This window comes from Oppia nitens, unplaced genomic scaffold, assembly GCF_028296485.1.
Source record: "Oppia nitens isolate AA-2021 unplaced genomic scaffold, nextdenovo-longstitch-racon4-pilon3 scaffold4_pilon_pilon_pilon, whole genome shotgun sequence".
Classification (NCBI taxonomy): Eukaryota; Metazoa; Arthropoda; class Arachnida; order Sarcoptiformes; family Oppiidae; genus Oppia; species Oppia nitens.
This window is the reverse complement of record NW_026533232.1, coordinates 6,473,683-6,497,443: the sequence shown is the minus strand read 5'-3', so window position 1 is coordinate 6,497,443 and position 23,761 is coordinate 6,473,683. Positions and strand designations below refer to the sequence as shown.

The 23,761-nt window shown below is 17.3% G+C and overlaps 1 protein-coding gene across 1 annotated transcript; it reads left to right on the top strand.

Moving 5' to 3' along the window:
* Positions 1 to 4,478: 4,478 nt before the first annotated feature.
* Positions 4,479 to 5,985, top strand: LOC128960331 (uncharacterized). The gene is made up of 3 exons (XM_054306403.1): positions 4,479 to 4,601; positions 4,849 to 5,044; positions 5,912 to 5,985. The coding sequence occupies exons 1-3, from the start codon at positions 4,479 to 4,481 to the stop codon at positions 5,983 to 5,985; spliced, it is 393 nt and encodes a 130-aa protein (XP_054162378.1).
* The last annotated feature ends 17,776 nt before the right edge of the window (positions 5,986 to 23,761 follow it).

Below are 23,761 nucleotides of genomic sequence, written 5' to 3'. Positions count from 1 at the left end.
GTGACGCCGGTTACCGAAAGCCACCATTTAATGGCAGCATTTTTGGCAAACGAGCCGATCATCCGACTAATAGTAAGATTTTAAAATAAAACAAAACTTTATAATAATTAAATATTTATTTTTTAAAACTTTTGTTTAGATGTCGACGATATTGTCAACATTTGTGAAGCTGTCGTTAATCTGATCCCAGTTTGTAATCCATGGCTATCAAAGATGAACGACGCAACCAATTAGTTTACCTTATTATTATTATTACTATTATTATTACTATTATTATTACTATTATTATTACTATTATTATTACTATTATTATTATTTAATATTTAATTTATCATAATGATTAAATTAAGAATTAATTTATAAAAAATAATTTAATTCAAACAAATGATATATTATAAAAATTTAATATAATTTTGAAATGAAATTTATATTTAAAATTTACTATTTATAATTTAACTAATTATCTATTATATAAATTATATAATGAAAATATAAATTATAAATAAAATAAAAAATGTTTTGTTGTTTAAAATATTAAACGTGATGGTACCCACATATTATTATGTGATTTATTTATATAAAGTATATATATATAATCATTATATACAATATTAGCACATTTTAAAAATGTGTTAAAAATAATTTATTATTTAGATAAATTTGTTTTATTATTAATTAAATGGTAAACAAAATTAAATATTTAATATACTTTGAATCAAAAAAGTAATATAAAAGTTCTTTATATTTTAAGCTATTAACAGTTGAATGACAAATCTATAAATAAATTTGTTTATCATATTTTTTTAATTAATTTCAGATATAATAAATTACTGTAAAAAATCACGGTTTATAAGAGTGATGAACTCATTGGTTGAATAGTCAATAATTGCAACGAAAGATATACTCTGAAGGTTTACACAAGTCTTACAGTTAACTAACAATGACTTACAGTTCACGTGTTGGAGATATTGTCACTTAAATTCACAGTTTTCTTAGTTTACTAATAATTAATTTTTTATTAATAATTGTTTCTCTGATATTGAAAATAAAATTATTAAAAAAATTTGTTTACATGTTTATCGTTTCTTGATAAATATATCTTAAATATTTTAATAATTATTAAGTGCTTTAAGTTAGTTAGTATTGAGTAATAGCTGTTAGTTTTTAAAAACATATTTGCATTTTAAAATAATATTTAATTTACAATTATAATAATTTAGTATACAATCAATAATATATTTATATAATTTTACTTTTTTTCCATTGATTTGTAAAATATCTACAAAATATCATATATATTATGTATTTTCATATAAATGTTAAATAAATATTTAGTTTAAACAAATCTAACCAAAAAATATCATCTAGTTAGTATATTTGTGTTAGATTAATTTGTTAAATTTAGATTTAGATATATTAAAATACATAATTCGACTATTCATATGTATTACATTTTATAAAAAGAAACAAAATTTTTATTTCTAATACAATTAATATTTTAATATGAATTATAATTATAGTTGAATAGCTGTTTTAAAGTTTATAGTCTATCCTCCAAACTATAATAAATTTAAATTATAAAATAATTATATTATTATATTAATATTTTCTCAAATATCATTGACAATCAGTCGATGTGAAGGTTTATGTGATTTCTCTGGCTTTTAGCTAAACTATTTTATGAAACGTTTGAAATGATTTACATTATTAATACTCTACAATATATGTTTCAATTTCTTAAGACCGACAGGTTTTCTTCAATAACTTTTGATAGGATTGAAACTTTAGATAATAAATATTCAGACATCCATACATTGATATATCAAAATAAGATGTTTGTACCGCAATAATAGTTTGTCGGAAACGTGAGATTCACATAAAAACAATGTTTCAATGCCTGCCGTATAACAAATCAATGCAATTTCTAAAAAATATTAGTATTGTTAATATAGACTAAATTGGAAAGTTATATAATTTATCGACATTTTGTTGTATTCATATTGTATATAAATTAATGCATAAATTTACTCTATATTTAATTAATGCATTGTAAATGACTTATAATGCTAGAGGTTTTTAATAAAATATTTTTTTGTATCAATAATTAAATAATTTGTAACATAAAAATTATTTAATAAATAAATCATCTTTTATATTTGTAATTAATACCATAATAATACCCGCATTTAATTTTTTTTCATTAAAATCATTTAATAAATACACTAATTTATTTTGAAAACAATTATTTAATATAACATATGAATTAATGTATTTAATTAATTGAAAAATTAAACATATAATTGAACGTATTGTTAGTTTATAACTATTTTATAATAACGATTTAACTAAATTATGTCTAGTGTTGGGCGACTAGAAATTTATTTTATGAATTTTTCTCGAAATTTTTCCTACTAAATATAAAACTTTTTAAATATTAATAACAATTAATTGAGTTTAATCAAACACAACAAATTTATTAGCATATGTTACAATAAAAATAAATAATTGAAAATTTGTAAATACTTTTAAATAAAATATTATTTGATAAATCTAATAATTGATAGAATTATAATGTAAAACATTTATAATAATTAATAAATTATTGTTTATATTTTTGTTTATAAGTTAAATAAATTAATTTTATTATAAATGAGTTTTGACTTTTAAAAATCATTTTAAATAATACTAAAATTATATCTTGATTATGTATTATTTTAGTTTAATCTTCTGTAATAGATGTAATATTTTTTTTGTTATAATAAATTTTAGTTAATTATAAAGTTTCTCTTATAAAAACACTTTTTAAAATGTTTTTGGAAAGTTTATCGTATTTTTTAAAAAGTAATTTCAATTATGCTTAACATTACTTATTTCTTCATAATGTTTGATCGCTTATCATGTATAGTATTTTGAAGTAAATAGTCATTAGTCTACCAAATAAAACAAAGTTTAATTTTGTATATTTAGATATTTAAAAAATCGTACTCTAAATAGTATTAATAACCGACTAATTGTCAAGAGATAAAAGTTTTTATTCATTTTATAAATCTGTTTTTAATACACAAATCATTGAATAACCAATGATTTTATAATGAATTAAAGCTTTTGTTGGATTATTAAATAATATTAAATAAAACATCAATTTTACGTCAACTGAGATATTTAACTATATATCTACAGTATATGATTTGACCCGTAAATTTTGTCAACTGAAACGATAGTTTCAAAATAGCGATTTGATAATCTTTTTTTTAATTTTAAATTTCAATTGAAATCAAATTCATTTGATATTTCAATCATTAAAAGCAAAGATTTTTTATTTTTAAATATCATTGAATATCTTTATAGTAAAAATTGTTGATAATTTTGTTTCAATAATATTAATACGTTTTTTATTTTCATTTGGTAAGTTAATAAAAAACTATATTTTATTTATTTAGTTTGATAAATTATATTGTTTTAATAACAATATTTAAAAAATATTATTATTTTTGTATTTTTACTTAAATCATATTTTATTTCATAAATGTTTACAATTTTATTTATTTATATTTATACTTCAATGTCGTTCACTGAGATATTGGATTTTTACTGTAAATTATAAATAAAAATAGCTTTAGGTTATCCATGATTTTATTTATATGATAAGAGTATTTATTAAAATAAAAAATTAACATAAATTTTGTGATAAATATGATATTTGTTAGTCACAACATTTTTTTTAATTATTTACCGTATTATGAATGGAAATATAAGATTCATAAAAGTAAGTGCACTGTCCTTATCATTAGACAGTCGTTCCTCTCTTTAAATGAGACTCATATCAGAAGGTTATATATAATACACATCTTTTAAAAGTTTTTATTAAACTTTTAGTAAACTATAATATATTTAATATTGTATATAAATATAAATATAATATTTCAGTTATTTGTAAAAGATTTACTTTTTATTATGTTTTCACCCTTTATTTAATAAATTTAATATATATTAAATTCAAAAATTCAGTTAATTGTATTTTATGTGTATTATACAAATTTTAATCATTAATTTTAAAGATCTTAATAAATATTGAGGTAATGTTTATTTTTATTCATTATTTTAGTTTATGTGTATTCTATTTAAAATATAATAACAATAATTTATATTTATATTGATATTGTCTTTTTATAAACTAAATACTAAAAAAAGAAAGTTCACATTTTTTTACTTTTCATATTTTAGTTTAATTATATTTACTATTTTCTGTTTTAAAAATTAAACAAAATAAGCAAACTTTTTTGTAATTGTATTCATTAAATAATATTTCAATATCTAAACTACTATTTAAAAAATATTAACTAATATATAATTATAAAATATTTATAAAACTCTTTTAAAATTAATTAATTATTAAAATTTTTATTTTATTATAGAATAGAATTGAATTATTATTAAAACAATTTGTTAAAATGCAAACCACGTCTTATATAAAATTCATGTTTGGATTGATTGTATTGATTGAGTTGTTTATTGTAAGCGATGGCCAGTTCTTCACAAAAACCGGATCCAAATCAATACCACGAATGGGTAGAAGAGCTGATAATAGTTTGCTTAGTTTGGTCTGTATTTTTATATTACATTTGTTTTTATCATATTTTTTTATAAATATTTAATATAATAATATGATGAATTATATAATTTATTAATTGTCATTTATTTTATTATTTTATAATGTTTTGTTGCTTAAAAAATATATAAATAGTTAGCATAATATTTGTAATGTGTTTAATAATTTATTTAAATATAATAGTTAATATTTATTAAAAATGAAATATTAAATAAATAATTAAACCATTGAATAATTAGCTACCAGAGCACACATCAATACATAAGCGAAAACTGATTGAAGCTATACTTGAGAAATACGGCGACAAAAATAGCATAGAATCGGATAAATTAGCGATGGATTCAACAATCAATGAAAACACTTCATTGGACGCAAATAAGCGACGTTTGACTGCTTTTAAGGATCACTTAAAATCATTTTCATTTACATCCGAAGGTAACTGTTAATTGTCAATGACTTTAACTTATATATAACTTTAGTGATTAACTTATAGTTAAAAATATTAATATATATATATATATATATATATATAGAGGTCAAAATTTATTTATAAATAAAATTTTCATACTGAATTAATTATTTATTAACTAAGTTAATGTGAGTTAAAAAAATCATTAAATAAGCTAATGTTATTTTATCAATCAAAGTTTTAATATTATTTTCAACAATTTATTGATTATTATTTTTTATTTTAATATATATTTTTAGAAAATCTGAAATAAAATAATATATTTTTTAATTTATAGAAAATGCTAGTATTTTGATATACTTAAAATAATTATGGCTATAGTAAAAATCCACTTATTAATAGTAAATAAATTATACAATCAGTCATATAACACACTTACATATATGTATGATAATATTGTTAGTAAATTTGTCTATTTATTGATTTTACAATATCTTAATTTTTCTATCAATATATATTTTTTTCATTAAAAATGTTTATCTATTAAACTATAACTTATTAAATACCAATTCAATATATATAAGAAACTAATATTATGTGATTATGTTAGATGATTGTTATTTGGTAAACATATTTACTGTTGAAACTGTTTTATTATTGTAATTTTGAGATTTTTTTATAAAGTAAACATAACTTTAAATATATAAGTGATTTATAGATTTATATATGAAGTCAGATGTGATTTTTTATTTATTATTGAATTACAACTATTGTTGGGTTGATTAACAGTTTAAAAATCAATGATAATATTACAATAATTAACTATTTGATAACTATCTAAATTATTATATATATTATATATATAATTAATAATTTAAATTTTATTTTTTTAGAAAACAAAGAGTCGACGACAAGGAGTGACTTCACGCGATTAAAATCACTATTAAAATCATTGGCCTATAAATGACAAAATGGCTTATAATTATTTAAAACCCTTTATTTAGTTAATTTTAATTTATTTTCTGATCATTACTTTCTTTTATTATTGTCAGTGTTGTAAACCTATGTTATCAGATAATAGTTTTTATCAATAAGATATCAATATTCATAATATGAATAAACAATTTAATTGAGTAACAGATCTATCAATGACTGGCACTGAAACTCAAACGGTTTAGGATATATGCAAACAATGGAAACGAGGTTTTAATTAATACAGTAATCATACATTCAAATCAATATATTTGTATAATTTATTGGATTATATTTTATTATGTCCTTTCATTAATGTAGATAATCTATTACATTATTTTGATGTCAAGTTATTGTAAACTATAATGAATAAAAATAAAATTTTTATAAATAAAATTAACAAATTCAATAAAACATTTTTTTATTATTTAAAATATATTAATTTATTAATCTAAAATATTGAAAATTACATCATCTAATCAGTCAACACTTAATATTTTAAAATAAATTACTAAAATAATTTAATTTATTCTAATAACAATTTAAACAAAAAACTAAATAAATAATTTATTAAAAATATTAGTGTAATTGATTTGATGATTATAACAAATAATAAACATAGATATATTAATTAATTAGTTACAAATATTAACAAAATTTAAATAACAATAAAATAAATTTATTTATTATAAATTTTAAATATACAGATATAATAATAATTATAAGATAACAGATAATAAAACTTTAAAATTAAAAGCTGATAACGTAAATTGTATACAATTTATTTATTTTGTTAAACATTATAGCATATTATTGATTTATTAAAACAGTTTATTAGTTATCATTTTTAAAATATTATCAAACATTGATTGATTTCTTGTAGACTTTATTAATATATGTATTTAAAGTAAATCGAGTTATTATATACTTCAATAGTTTAAAAAATAAATAATTATCACTAATATAGATATTAGATTTAAAATTACATTACAAATAAATATACTTTATATACTTCAATGAATTGTATGAACAAAACTTACTTAAATAAATGATAACATTAAATATAAATTTTTAAAATTATATCTTCGTTTTATTGTTAACAAATTTTTAATCATTGTTTCGTTTAAAATGCAAACTCAAATGTGGTTAAATATTGGTCTAAAATTAAATTAATTAATTAAATTTTAATATTCTGTAAATAAGTTTTAAAACTGATTTTTAATACAACCTGTGATAAGATGTGTATTTATTTAGACGTTTATTTTGTTCATCACTTGACATTAAATTTGATGTAAAATCCGATGGATTATTATATCCACTTTTTATGAATTTATTGCCATTTAGTTTATTGTCGCTAAAATATAAATAAATAATTTAATTATGAAATATTTTTTAAGTTTAAGTTTATGTTAACTTAATTAAATATATTTTAATATCATAAACTATAATAATTGTAATATCATATTTAATAAATAATTTTTAATAATTAAAATCTTAAATAAATGTAAAAAATTAATAATTAATTATCTTAATATATGCTTGTTTATATTAATTTTTGTTTTTCTAATTAATTTTAAGATAATAACTATTTATGTTTATTCATACAAATAATTCATATAAAATGATAGTTTGTTTGTTATACTAAAACTCATATCATTTTTTATTTATAAAAATCAAAATTAATGTCACAAAATTATTTGCTTTTTATTTCTCAATTTATTGTTTGAAATACTTTTTGTTTCAAAGTTTAATTACAAAAGTTTTTTGTCATTTATTTTTGATATTATAGTAAACTGAAATTCTATGTTTTTTGCCAATTATTTATAAATAATTTTTGTCTATTTATTTTTATTGTATGTAAGTTATAGTTATTGATGTTAAAGAAAAGCAATCCATTAAATAAAGTGAGTGATTAGTAAATATTGTTTGTTTGTTATAAACAGTCATAAATTTATTATTTAAAAAGGTTTATCAGAATTATTATTTTGTTTAATCAAAAGTATAATTTACACTTTTATTTACACAAAATAATATTATTTATATCTAGTCTTTTAATATTAAAATATATTCATCATTTTATGATAACATTTTTGTTTTAAAATATACTTTCAAATTGAGAAAAATGTTTTATTATTCAACTAAAAGTATGTGTCAAAAATATTTATATTTATTTATTTTATTTGGTCAGAGATTATAGAATATCTTATAAATAATACTTAAAAGACATCTAAACTGACGTTATATATATATATATATATATATATATATATATATTTTCAAACCACATATTATCATTTCCTATTAAACATAATATATATATATATATATATATATAATTTATACAAATTATGTTTACATTTTGAAAAAAATCTAAATGATATATAATTTTATAGAAATGTCATTTTATAGAAATCTTTTGAAATATTATGCTTGTTTATTAAATGGCTTTAACAATGTATTTTTATAATTCAACATTATACATAAATAAATATTATTATGATTCATGTAACGTAAATTTTTATTAATAAAAAATATTTAGTTGGATACGAGTTTATCTTATTTTTATATTAAAATTTCAATTTTATGATATAATTTAATGTAAACTTAATTTATTCAATATTTTATAAGATATCTATAATTTTTTATAAAATCAATAAAATATTTTGTTTTTTATATAAATAACTAATTTTAATATTCTTGAGGCTATTGTTGTTTGAATATAAATATAAATCTATATATAATATCAAAACAGAAAATATATTTTTATAACTATAAAATACTTACCCATTGTTATCAAGATTATAGGCATCGGATCTTTTGCTGGCAAACAGTGTGAAACCACACTGACATCCGCCGACATAACCACTGAATCCTGTTTTCTTACAAAACAATTGACAATCAAGACGTCTGAGAGCATAGTGTCCGCGACTCTCTTTCGGGCCAACCATCTCATCGGCATTTGTTGTCATTATATTAATGATTAATATAATAAATGCAATCGATATGATTTCCATTAATGTTGACATTATGCTAATAAATGTTAACATTATTATAATAAACAAATTATTTAATATTTATTATTTAATAGAAATAGCAATTTCTAAATGAATTTAAATAATATATAATTTTTTATATTATTATTAAACTCAAGATACTTACAATAAGTGCGAAAAACTATATTTTATTATTATTTTAATAATTATTTTTAAAAATTGTAACATAATTAAAATAAGTTATTTTTAAAACTTAATCTAAAACTAAATATATTTTAATTAAGTTACTAATATTAATATACATATTTAAATTAGATTAATAATTATTTTCTCAGTTTGTTATAAATTATAATAAGACATAATGTTTGTCTTTCCTTATTAATTAAGAATATACAGTATATTAAACTAATTAATTATTTTAAGTGAAATATGTGTCATAACTTTTAAACAAAAAGCAAAACAATAAATAATATTAATTTATTAATTTTGTAAAACAACATTAATTAATACATGTCTTATATCAATGTAATCTTAATTAAATTGATTTTAATATACAAAGATTACATTAATTTTATAAATATGAGTCGAATTATATATTTAAGTTAATTAACTAAAAATATTACTAAAACACATGAATGAAAACGGCTATGAAATATATAACAATATATTAAATTTGACAAACTCACACAAATAATTTAACATTATATGGTATTTTTAATAGTAATTTTTAAATTACAATTAGTAAATAAATATAAAAGTATTGGTCTAAAATCAAATTAACTAAACATGTATTTTTGAATGATTTAAGTTAAGTCTTATATATTGTCATAGTTTTTATAGCCGTTTTTGACTCATTTAAAGTATATAATATTAATGAGTTTGTAATATTGTATATTGTTTTATATTATAAAAATTATTTTCATATTATGTAATAAAATTATCGTAAGCATAAATAATTTACAAAGCATAAAGCTATAAACATTATAAAGAATACTATATTTATTACTTTATTGTAATTTATAGTAAGTATTTATTGCAAAAAATTGTCATAAATATTAATTTATACAATTAAATAGTCATATTTAATAATATATTATATAATATATAATTTATTTAATAATTAGTATTTATTAGTTTTAATGTAAAAACTTACTTTACCTGTAAAGATAAAAAATATACAATTGAAGTATTTATTAAAACAATTTAATGTTTTATAAGAATCAACTTTATTTTAAATAGTTATCAATTTTTAATGGTATTTATATAAGATTTATAACTTCAGTGATTCGTTAAAAACAAATTTTGATAAAATATACGAAAGTGTGACAAATATCGCCCACAAAGTGATCTGAAGGGAGAAAGACTTAAAAACGTTTTGTTATTCAAAGTGTGAAAAAACATATGATTTGACACCAAATATAGATTCTGTCAATTCTTTGGCCACACTTTTACTCATAAGTAAGTCTCAGACCTGACGTCAGGCCAAACAATAGCGAATCCGATGCCTATAGTCATAGGTTTCACAACTCATGTCTGAGATCATCGGTTCCTATGAATTATAAATACAATACAATATTATAATCTATAATACATTATACTCTTTGATATTAAATATATTAATATTAAAACTATAATTTGATTGAATTAAAAATTACCGACATTTATAAATTTATTGTTTATAAAAATTATAGATATATATTGTTACTTAAATTAATAATGATAATTTTAATATTTAAAATGGCTATAAAAATTTAAATGTATCTTAAATGACAAACCATTAAAAAAGATAATAAATTTAATATACACAATAAAGTACTTGTTATTGAAATATATTATTAATAAAAAATAAAAATAATATATATTTTAAACAAAAATGATACAAATTGCATAAAAAATATAGTTATATCTTAACTGTCAATTTACAAATTATTTGGTTTAACAATATTATAAATGTGATTATGATTCAATATAAAAAATGTTTCCTAAAATATTTTAAATAATTTTTTAATTTTATGTTAATTTGTTAAATATTAAATGCATTATTAATCTATTTAAAATATACAATATATAAGATATTAAAAATTATAATTTATATTAGTCAAACAATGTCTTGATAATTATAATATTTAGTAAATATTCTTAATTAATGTTAAGTCATAAAACTTAGTAATAATAATAAATTTTTATAGTAATAATTTATAATAATTAGGGTGTCCATTTAAAGTTATTTAACAATTTTTACCGATATCGGATATGAGTATATTATATAAAAATAAGCAATTATACAAAATTTAATATCATCTATATTAAACAATTTTAAATAATATTTTTTTGTGTATTTCTATAAAAACAAATATTTTAGTAGATTGTTTACCAAATTTCATACAAATATCTGCAAAATTGTAAAAACTGTGATAATTTAAAGACAACTTATCGGTTTTTCAAAGGTTAGGTCACTGAATAATGAGATGATAATTAGCACTTAGTTTAAGATAAATTTATCACTAGACTGGTCACCAATGAGATCAACCAGATTTTGAGGTCAATATATGTTTTCTAAGATACAATTTTCTGGTAATACAAAAAATTTACATCTTTTGATAAACCGATAATAATCACCAAAATTGGTTATCCACGGGAAGATACCACCGATGGTAATGTTGTCAAAATTGTGGGATCAGAGGAGTCAGAAAAAGATACAAAAACAATAGTAAATTAAATATCCATATTATTGGAAATAAGTCATAAGCATAAGTCACTTAATATTAAAGCTAAACTCATTTTTGTTCAATTGATCAGTTAATTTCCGTAATATTTTCGGATTTAACATTATGTCTATAGCAATGACCAATCATTTTAAAATGATTACAGATTCAACAATTTTACAGATTTTATATGAAATTTGGTACATAATCTTCTAAGATATTTGTCTATAAATACATAAAATAAATTAATTTAAAGTTGTTTAGTATAATCTTTGAAAGACCAAACTAAACAGTATTTTTAAGATTTAAATATATTTAAAAGATTTATTTGTAATATTGAGTTTAAGTTTTTATTAAATGTTTTTGTATAAAATTACTTCAGTTAATGATAATATATTTAGTAATTTTTAGTTTTATGTATTTGTCAAATTCAATCTATTATGTTATAATAAATTTTAATATTATTAATCTGTAATTTGATTATTATATGTTGATTTTACACTATATTTTTGTCGGTTTTTCTTACTATTTTTAATGTTTAAAAAATTAAAATAATTTTATTTTCTAATTAAATAAAATAATTTTATTTTCTAATTATATAAAATAATTTTACAATATATATACAGAAAATTAGTTTTTTAAATAATTAACATTTAAAACATCTTTTATAAAATAATTAAATAATAATTTATATTAAATTATTAATAAATTATACATAAAACATAAATAAAACAATAATTTTATATTATACTCTTTATGAAGTAATTAATTACATTAAATTATAATTTTAAGTAGACTACATTATTTGGATTTAATTAAATAATTATAAAATAATCTCTAGTTTTTATAATTAAACAAAAATTATAATATAAACTCAGATAAAAACTATCTTGTATGTTTTATCTGGTATACAGTTATTAAATTTGTTATTTATAAATATTGTATAAATAAGTATTTATTAAAGTTTTTTAAGCATTTAAAGTAATCATATATTTAGAGATTACTTTATTTAAAGGATTTGTTACATAATTTATAATATTTTTAAGTCTATTTATTTCGGTTAATTATATTATAAAAGTCAACTAAATATTTCATACATTATTTGTAAATAATATATATTTTTTATATGATAATTTTTATAATATAACTAGTATAAAAATAAACATAATTATAAATACAACAAATACTAAATTAGATTAATATCATAAAAGATTACTACAATTATTGATATAAATATCTATCACTAAATAGTTGTCTTATTTTTTACTGTAAAGAGTTTTTAAATATAGTATAAGTAGTGTTGGCAAAAAAGAGAAATTTATAAAATAATAGAGAAATTTCTAGTAAGTTTCTAAAATAAATTTTTATCTATGCGATTCCATTAATTTTGTTCTCTAGATATTTGTAACAATAAATAGTTTTTATAAGTAATAATTAAATATTATTAGTGTTAGTATTTTAATTATTAATTAAAGTAAAAAAATAATTAATTTAATTATATTAAACTATGATATATACAATATATATATATATAATAAAATGATTATTCAAATTTTACAAAACTGATTATTAAATAATTATAATTAGTTTATACCCGTGTGTTCTACAAGTCTTTATTCAATTATTATATAAGCAATGCATTGATAAGTACTGTAATTGAATAAAGATTCGTAGAACACCCGGGTATATAGGTATCCCATTCTGTATAGTAGTTATAGTATTATATATATTGTATGTCTCATTAATATTGTATTACAATAGCTTTAGATATGGGGATCCCATAGCATAACAATAAAGTTGAATTTCTATAGAAATTTATTCCTGAGAAATTTTCTAGAAACTTTCTTTGGGAAATTTATTAGAAACTTTCTATGGCCTATCTCTAAGTAAAGTATAAGCTTAATTATTTTTATATACTTACTAAAATTGTATATACATAATATTGTTTATATTGAATTATATACTTTTAAACTATAAATAATATTATTTATTCTGATTAATAACTAAATTCTATAATACGGTGTAATATATATTAATACTTTAATCTTGAAATGTATTCATATAAATGTATTTCAGTATAAATAGACAAGTTTTTAAATAATATTCTTTACTTTAATTATTTATTATTTATTTGAAGTTTTTTTTCCATCAATTGATTTCTATTAAAAATGCATAAATTATTATTTATGACAATTACAATGTTAATGATTTCAAATATAGTAACATTTATTAAAATTGATGCTATAGTCGACACCAAATTTACCCCCAAAATGGATGGCGAACCCATTAATTGTGATCTCTGTGGCAAAACATGTGTTAAAGCGTGTGATAACGCAAACACTGCTAAAGGTATCTATAAATATAAAAACAATAACTTTTTGATTTTATTAATTTTAATTTAATATATATATATTGTTATTTTAATTTGTTAGTAAATAATATTTATAAATCAATTTGTTTTTAAATATCTGAAAATCTGAAACTTTTTTATTATTATAAAATTTAAATGCTTTATATGAAAAAAATTATTATTATATTTATTAGATAAGTTTTACCATATTATTTAGTAATATAAATATTTCGCTGAAAAATACTTTTGTTGTTTAATAATAAAGATTTGAGTTATTTTTAATTAATTAGAAATTGACAATTTTATGGATATAAATGTACTAAAAATATAATTTTCTGTGTTGTCTTTAAGTAAAAAATAATAATAATTTTGTTTGTTATTAATGTAATATATAATTCTATTATTACAATCATTACATTAGATTTAAATTTTTAAATTAACTTAATTTTTAAAATTACTTTCAAGCTTGAATTAAACTTTAAAATTAATACATAATTAATCAATAGTCACAATTTTATAAATTAGTTAATAAAATGTAATACATTTAATTAAATAAAACATAATTTTATTTCAATTATAATTCAATGATATAAAACTTAATATAAATATTATTTAATTGATATATAAATTATAGGTTTAGAGCATTTCCGTCGTTGTTGTGCCAGTTATTTCAGGAAAAGGAGCTCAACATACATACCATTCATTTATCCCGACTTTCAAAATTTAATCCCAAATTAATATCAAAAATTCATTTCAATTATTATTAAATGATTATTATATACTAATCTTAAATAAAGTATTTGTTATTAAAATATTATTATTATAAAGTAATTTAATTATAAATAAAATAAATAAATAAATAATATAAAAATTTATTGATTAAAATAAAAAGTATTAATTGCATAATTCAATATTAGTTTAAAGAAATAAAACTTTAAATAAACTATATTTTAACTAAATTACATATTGTTATTAAAATATTTAATTTATAAAATTTTAAATAATATGTATTAATTAATTATTAAACAAAATTCTAATAAAATATTAGTCAACAAATAATAATTGTCATGGTCAATTATAGATGGACTTTCTATTAGTTAACTCTAATAAATGATTTAGTTTTGTATAGTTTTCAATGCAATAGATGGCTTTATAAACTGCTTTAACAATATTTATATATCAGTAAATGAAATTTAATATTTTTAATCATTTATTTTAATATATAATTTATATATTTAAATATTAAAATGGTTTAATTATACAATTTTATCTATTATTTATATCTAGATTCTAGAGTATATTAATATTTTATTATAAATAGTATTAGATTTTTTAGGTTTAGAAATTAACAATATTGTAAATCTGTTATATTAATCGATTAGAGTCTCATATACTGTAAAGTTCATAATTTTTATACATTATAGGTATACAGTTACATACATATGTAATGTAAAGTATATTATACATACTGTACTAATATATACAGTATATAATTTTACATATAAATTATATTTAACAGGTATATACAGTATATAATTGTATTTGACTTACAATTGACAACTTGTATGACCAGATGATACTCTGGTCATTGATCGTACAGTTTGCGTTTAAACACTAATACATACAAAATTATTGCATAAAATTATAAAATATAAATTAGAATTTCACAAAAAAATTGAATATTATTATTCAATATATAATATAATATAATATTCAATATTATATTATGAATATTATTTATAGAATTTATTTTGAAGATTTTACAGAATCTTTAGACAACATTTTTACAACTCATTGAAAATTGTCTACAGTTTATGTAAAATTTTCCAACAGTTTTTGTGATAGAATTGTTATTTGACAAAATTTGGTCAATTTTTAACAAAATAGGTTTTTTAGTAATCTAGTCATCATTTAGCACTTTATTAAATTATTAATTAATAAAAAAATAATATAAATAATTCTCTGTATTAGCTTATAGTGTATTGTAAATAAATTTAAGGTCTAATTCATTAAAGTAGCCGTAAATATCGATTCTGCTGTATATACAGTATATATATAAAAGTAATTTTTGAAAATTAATTTATATATAAGTTTTATTTAAAAACCAGTTGAAAATGCTAGAAAGCATTATCTAAAACAAATTTTTATTGCGCAAATTACTTTTTATTATCATATAAACAAAATATTTACTCATGATAACCATTAGACCATATGAGTCATATTACTAAACTATTAAGTGACAATTTTTATGATGCAATATTTTTAGTGATGGAATATTTAAGATGCAATATTTTTCGTTATGGAATATATATGATGCAATATTAATGGATATTTATCCACCATTTTATAAAAAAATTATTGTTATAACTTAACATTGTAATTAACTGCATTAAGATGTTTAACTTACATTTTGACAACTAAACCTTAGTTTTTTTTAATTGATCTGTTCCTTAAGAGATATCAAAATTTTATTTCTTATTCCTATAACTTACTTTTGATGCTTTATTCAAATTTAAACTTTAAAATTTTTTTACTAATTTTTTTGTACTTTGGCCGTCATTTTTTCTATGTTCTTGAAGAGATATCAAAATTTTAATGTTGATCCCCTATACCTTATTTTTGATGATCTAACCGAATCTGAAATCAGAATTTAAAAATTCGAAGTTCGAAAACCAACACACACACACACACACACACACACATATATATATATATATAGAATCCATAAAACAAATTTTAAAAATTTGTTTGAAAATTAATACTTTTTTATTGCGATTAAGAGTTAAACTTTAATGCTTATTATTTTGCATTTCTATTAGTGTAACAAACATTTAATATATTATATTAATATTTTCAAACTATATTCTCTAATGTTTCAAAAATTGATTATTTTTCATAAATAAAATTTGATAAAAAATTTCACTATTATGACTTTAATACATTTAAAATATAGAATACAATAGAATTTCATTATATTAGATATGAGTGATAAATAATTATTAATGTATAATATAATAATATACTTGTTTGAAAATAACATTTACTTAAAATTAAATAGATAACAATTTACTGTAAACAGCCTAACAATAATAAATAAATAACATTGAAATTTCACATTATTACATATTTTTATCAGTTATATACAATAAAATGTTAGTTTATATTGATTATTTATACTGTACTTTGATTAATAAACAAACTAACGATTTATAATACATGAACTCTCCAATTGATGATATCTATCGCGACTTATAATTACTATTATGAGCGTCCAATGGGTTAGTTTTTCAGCTATTTTTATCATTGTATTTAAATTAATTTAATTTTTATAAAACACAAATATCAAGAATATGTTGGCTTTTAACTCTAGACCAACAATAATGACAACACTGATGCAAAACTTAATGTCCTATCATTTAAATTAATATTTTTTATTCGTTATATAAAATAATTTTGAAGTAAAAATGTTACAATGTTTTAATTATAAAAAATAAAAATTAATTTTATATTTATAAATACAGTATTATTATTATTATTAGATATGTTTTAAATTAATTAGTAAATAAATTTCTGAATAATTTTTTCTAAAAGGACATAAAGTAATTAAATCCACGAAAAATACAAGTTATATGTATTCTGTAATTTTATAAATATTATTATATTAATTAAAGACCAAATTGAAAAATATTCTATAATATAATATATTTATCAATTTTTTAAAATAAAATATTAGAAATTTAAAACTCAAGACATTTCCTTTGCTTATTTGAATAAAATTATTATAAATTATAAACTTTCGGCAAATCTCTGTAGTGTTGACTCAATTATTAACTTTACTCCCGACGAAAAATGGATTATATTTTATACCCCTTTTTGTTTTGATTAAAAATCAACATAAATTGTCTAACATTTTAATAATTATAAAGGAAAGGGAGAGAGATTTTGTTAGGCATTAAATGAACCATAATATAAAAATTTGTAGTCATATATGTTAGATAAACAAAAATACAAACAATCATCTGATACTTTTTAATCACATCTACTTTGCATATATTATAACGTATAAAATGAATGCATAAAACATTTTGAAATAACGCTTATATACTGTAATACTAAAACAGTATTCATAATATAGACAAATATTTTTAAGATTGTTTTGAATAGATTTTGCATAATTGTTAAGATTCTAAAAACAAGTTTATTGTTTCAAACAAATGCTTGAATATAAAAATATTACATTATTTATAATATTTTTATAATGAAGTACATTGTTATTATGCACTACTTATTCATTATAAAAGCATCAAAACAAACAAACAAACAAATAAAGAGACTAAAATTTATGGATAATTATTAAAAATATTTGAATTACATGCTTGTGTTGTTTTAATTATCAAAAGATTAAATATAATTTTAAAATAATTTAGTAAATAATACTAACAAATATAATTTTTTATGTATTTATTGGTATTGATTATTATACTCTATAATATAAATACTATAACATTTTAAGTTACATTTTAAATATTTACTATACAGTAGTACACGTATAAAAATTGCTTTGATTGGCATAAAACAACAGTAATTGACCCCAAAAATCATTTTATTAACTGTGAAATCAACTCATATAAATTCAGTATTCAATATAATATTTAAATATAAAGACTTATTATAATATTTAATAAGCATGTGTTGTATTAGTTAACAATATAATATATAGTGTATTGTATATACTCTTTATATTATTGTAAAGTATTTATAAAGTACAGTCTAATTCAAAGTAAAAAAATACTATTTATTTTTGAAGCTTTAATTTACTTCAATAATGTTTTGACCATAAAATAAATTATTATTGGTTTGTATTATATCACAAATAACAATAAAATTTAACATATAGTAATATTAAATGGTGTACAATATAATACTATAGTGAATAACAATTCAATGAAATAAAAATAAAATTTAATTACATTGTTAAATAATAATGATCTAATACGGTATTTTATAAACATGTTTATTAATTATTTAAAGTGTATTAAAAATATTTAAAAACAAAGAGATATACGTATATATAAAATATATTATTTTTACGAATAATAAATGGCATTTAAATATTTAATAATTTTTCAACTTAATAAAATTATTTACATATTTGTTTTTATTTACTTTTTATTTGTGATTTTATTTTAAAAATTAATATATATATATATATATATATATATTAAAGAAAACTAATATATATATTAATTGTTTAATTCAAAGAATATACATTAAACATGATTTTTATCTAATTTAATAATTTGTTTGTAAAATAAATATTGAATTTTAAAAATAATATTTATTAAAATATCTATTGTAAGTCATAAAATATAATTTTTTTAAAAGTTTATTTTTATAAAAAATTAAGTTTTTTATTAGAAAGTATTAATTGTAAATGATTTATAATGTTTCATAAAAATAGTAAATTTGATTTTTTAAACATAATTAAAGAATGTGAAAACAACTTTTTGTCTTTTATAATATATTATATTAAATTTTAAAAAAAATTATTTGGTTATTAAAATTGTGATATTTCGGTAATTTATTTTCATAAACAGACAGTCAATTTAGTTGCTATCAACAAAAATACATTAAATTATTATTTTTAAAAATATTTTGAAGTTCAAAAATTAATTATTTTATAACTTATCTATTAAAAAATTAAGTTTTGTTTTGGTATGTATATTTTGTATAGAAGAATTTTAATATATTCTATATTTTATTGATATTTTTATACATAGAATATACATTATACTTAACTATATATAATTGTATTTTAATTATACAGTTTTTATATTTAAATTCTAATTTTTTAAATAAGTATTATTTATAAATATTATTTATTATTTAAATAATGTTTTATATATATATAATAATTATAATTATTAAATAAAATATTTTGCATTAAAAATTATAAAAACAATATAGTTTAACGTATAAGTATTTCAATATTAAAATTAATTACAATTACGTATAATTTTTGTTAGTCTAAAGTTTTATTGAAATTTATGAATACATGTGACAAACTAAAAGTTAACAAATACTGTATATTATGCTATTTTATAGTGTATGCAAATTATATGTTTTTGAATTACATATTTATTTTATATAGATTGCGTATTATAATGGTTAGAGTCAGATAACATTCCTAAAATTCCTTCAAATTTATTTTTAAAAATATTTAAATATATCATTTTTATTGTTAAAATATGTTTTTTGTTTTATATTGATTTTACAATTAAAGTTTAGTTAAATATTTTGAGATATGTTTAATGTCAATAATAATAAACTTAATTTAATTAATTTTGTTGTTACACTAAATTTTCTTTACACTTGAATTGAAAACAATTTAAATCAAACTTATAATTTAAATCATCGAAGAGTATTTATATTTTATTTTTTTAAATTAACCAATAAAATATAATTACAAATTGAAAAAAATAAAAATATTATTTACTATAAAATAAATTCTACAAATTTTATCAATTCTTTAATAAAAATTTAATTAAATAATTTGCAATATGTTTAACGTATCTGATAAAGTGATTATTTATTATATGATATAGTGATTATGCTATAGAAACTAAATTATTTTCTTAATAAAATCGATTAATGAAATTATTTTTATAAAAATTATTTTTAATATTATTACAATACGCAGTATTTGTTGTTACAATTTATTACAAATTTATTATTAACATTAAAAATGAGTCATATATTGTTTATTTACATCTGATATTTGATGAAAAATGGAGAAAATGTTTTTTGGATAAAGTTTTATCTCTTAAAAAACTTGCAAAAAATATCCGATATATTGTATCTACGGTTGATATATCTTAACTACTTTTCTAAACTTTAAAATTTCTTCTATAAGTTTATCTGGCAATGCTAGTAGGCTTAGCATTATCAATTAGTTAATATTTCAATTGTTTGTGATATATAAATTTATATAAATTATATACTAAACATAACTCAATAGGTGTCAGTTTGTAATAATTTGTTTTTCGTAAACTATTTTAGAAAATTGAAAAATATATATCTTTTTGTGAAAATATTTAGATAGAAAATAATATATTAAATAATTGTTATGATACCAATATAGTAAATCTATATTTATTATCTATATTATATTCATATTTTAAATAAAAATAATATTTACTAAATAACTTAATAAATATGTAAAAATAAATTTATAAATGTTTAATTTTAAATTTAAAACAACAGATACTTTATATGTTAATAATGTTAATTTTATTATCAATTATGTAAATGTATTCAATTTACTATAAGAAATTTATAATAAATAAAATTGTCTATACTTTATATATAGTTTGTGTGAAATAAATAAATAATAATACTATATATACAATGTATTCAAATAAATTTATAGGAATACAATATTTAGAATATTTACTATAGTCTACACATAAGATTTAATATTAGCGTAAAAAATAATATTTATAATTGATTTTCAATTCCATACTTATTTATATTGCCTTGATTTCCAACTTAAAAAACTATTTTCTCGGAAATTTTATTATAACTATTTGATAGGTAATATTAATAATAAATAACTAATTCACTGATTTTGAAAAATATAAGCATTTAATTGTAAAATATTTCATAAGATATGTAAAAATAAAAAATATGAGTTAGAAAAATGATATAAAACTGTAAAATTCATAATAATCCTTGTTAACAATAGAAATAATTAGTATATTTTTGTTCATCATTATTGTAAATATGTGAGTCATTTGCAAATATTATAGAAATAAATAATTATTTCATAAACTATTTGGATTTTTTGTCAATTATTATACAACTACTTTTAAAAAAAAAAATGAAATATTATTTTATCATCCAATCTGATCAAAATTAATTTAATTATTAACTAATATTTAAAAATTAATAACTATTTAGTTTTTTAAGCAACTATTTAATACAGTTTAAATAATTATTAATCAATACTTTACTTATTTAAATCAATGTTATTATAACATACTGTAGTCTTGTTATTGATTGACAAAATATATCATCTATAAAGTCAACTCTCTTTTCCTTTAAAAACATACAAAATAAATGTTGTCTTTAAGTTTACAGTCATCTCAGCCTTGATTTTGTTATATATATGATTGTATTTGTTGTCCTATAGAGTCAAACACAATACTCGCATTAGATAAAACTCTTTTATAAAATTTTTATTTTCTTTAAAAATAAACAATTATTATTATAAACTAACATTTTTTAATATAAAACTAAAATATTAATCATTTTCAATGTTAATTTAAAACATGGTGTAAATATAAGCATTAGATAATATCTTATTGAGTGCTTCTTTACCATTAATATAATATGTTATTTAAATATATTTATAAACCATTTTTAAAAGTCTCTAAGATATTAATTATAATACTCTGATAGAGTATTAACTAATAATTATGTGACTAAATGTACATTATTTATAACTCCAATATATCTAACATTTTTTTAGTTATTTATTTTATAAATTCAATTTAAAATCCTCAATGTTATGTTAGTTTACTTATTTATTTGAAAAACAATTATAAATATTATAACTTGGTATTGTCTGCTTGTTTTACAGTATATTGTTTGTTATAATTTATTAATTATATAATTAACTTGTTAATAAATAAAAATCAACATTGAAAAACTATATTATTAATTTGAAAAAATTGAATGTGATTGTTATATTTAGATAATATTAATATTTCTATAAAAAATATTAATAATAAAATATTATAGTTTATGCTATTATTAAGTATAAATAAAAATAAATATTTGTAATTATAGTTTATTTTTATAATACATGATAGTTTTATTATTATAAACATATAACATTTGAATAATATCATAACATAACATCATAACATATGATAAAAATTAATTGAATTTTTAAGTAAATTAAGTAAAGCACTTGAAAACAGTTTTATAAAAGAGTATATTATTGTTATGAATGAAAGCATTGGGCAAATCTATCTTTTGAACTAATTTAATGACATTAATTAAATATAGTGTGAGTTATACTTATTAGCAAAAGGTAAGCTCAGCTTCTCATAATTATTAGATTTGACATTAAATTTTCAGTATTTATAGAGACAATTAAGTCACTAAAAACGATTATTTATTGTATCAAATTTAAATAATTGTTAATAAATTTAAATAAACAAAGAATAAGATTGTCATAAATTATATTCAGTTTCACAATTTTACAAAAAAAAAAATTTTCACTAAATTTTATTTTAACGAATATTTTGTACAACAAATGTTTATATGATTTAAGAATCAGATCAAATGAATTCAAAATTTCATATAAATTACATTTAATAAGTATTGTCTTTAATTAAGAATATGATTGACTTAAAATAATTTTGTTTACTCATTGCCGTCGGTTAGCAAATAACTTATAAAAAATTATTTTGTAAATTAATGAATTAATATAATTTGATAATTCATTATAAATAGTTTGTATTATAATTTAAAATTTGGTAAATATGTGTATAATAGTGAAATGCATTGTTTTTTTTGTTGATTGATTTGTTGAACGAAAGCCAATGAGGAGGAGTCTCGAGTCTGATGTATAAAATTCTTACGAAGTGTTCACCAGTTTTGAGAGATATTTTATACAATCACTGGTTTTACATATAATATAACTAAACATTTGTT

What these genes read in the sequence shown, in the direction of transcription:
- LOC128960331 (XM_054306403.1), top strand. Translation starts at nt 4,479, where the DNA reads ATGTTTGGATTGATTGTATTGATTGAGTTGTTTATTGTAAGCGATGGC. An exon ending in ATAATAGTTTGCTTAGTTTG is followed by an intron (nt 4,602 to 4,848) that starts GTCTGTATTTTT and finishes TTGAATAATTAG; the next exon opens with CTACCAGAGCACACATCAAT. An exon ending in ATTTTCATTTACATCCGAAG is followed by an intron (nt 5,045 to 5,911) that starts GTAACTGTTAAT and finishes TTATTTTTTTAG; the next exon opens with AAAACAAAGAGTCGACGACA.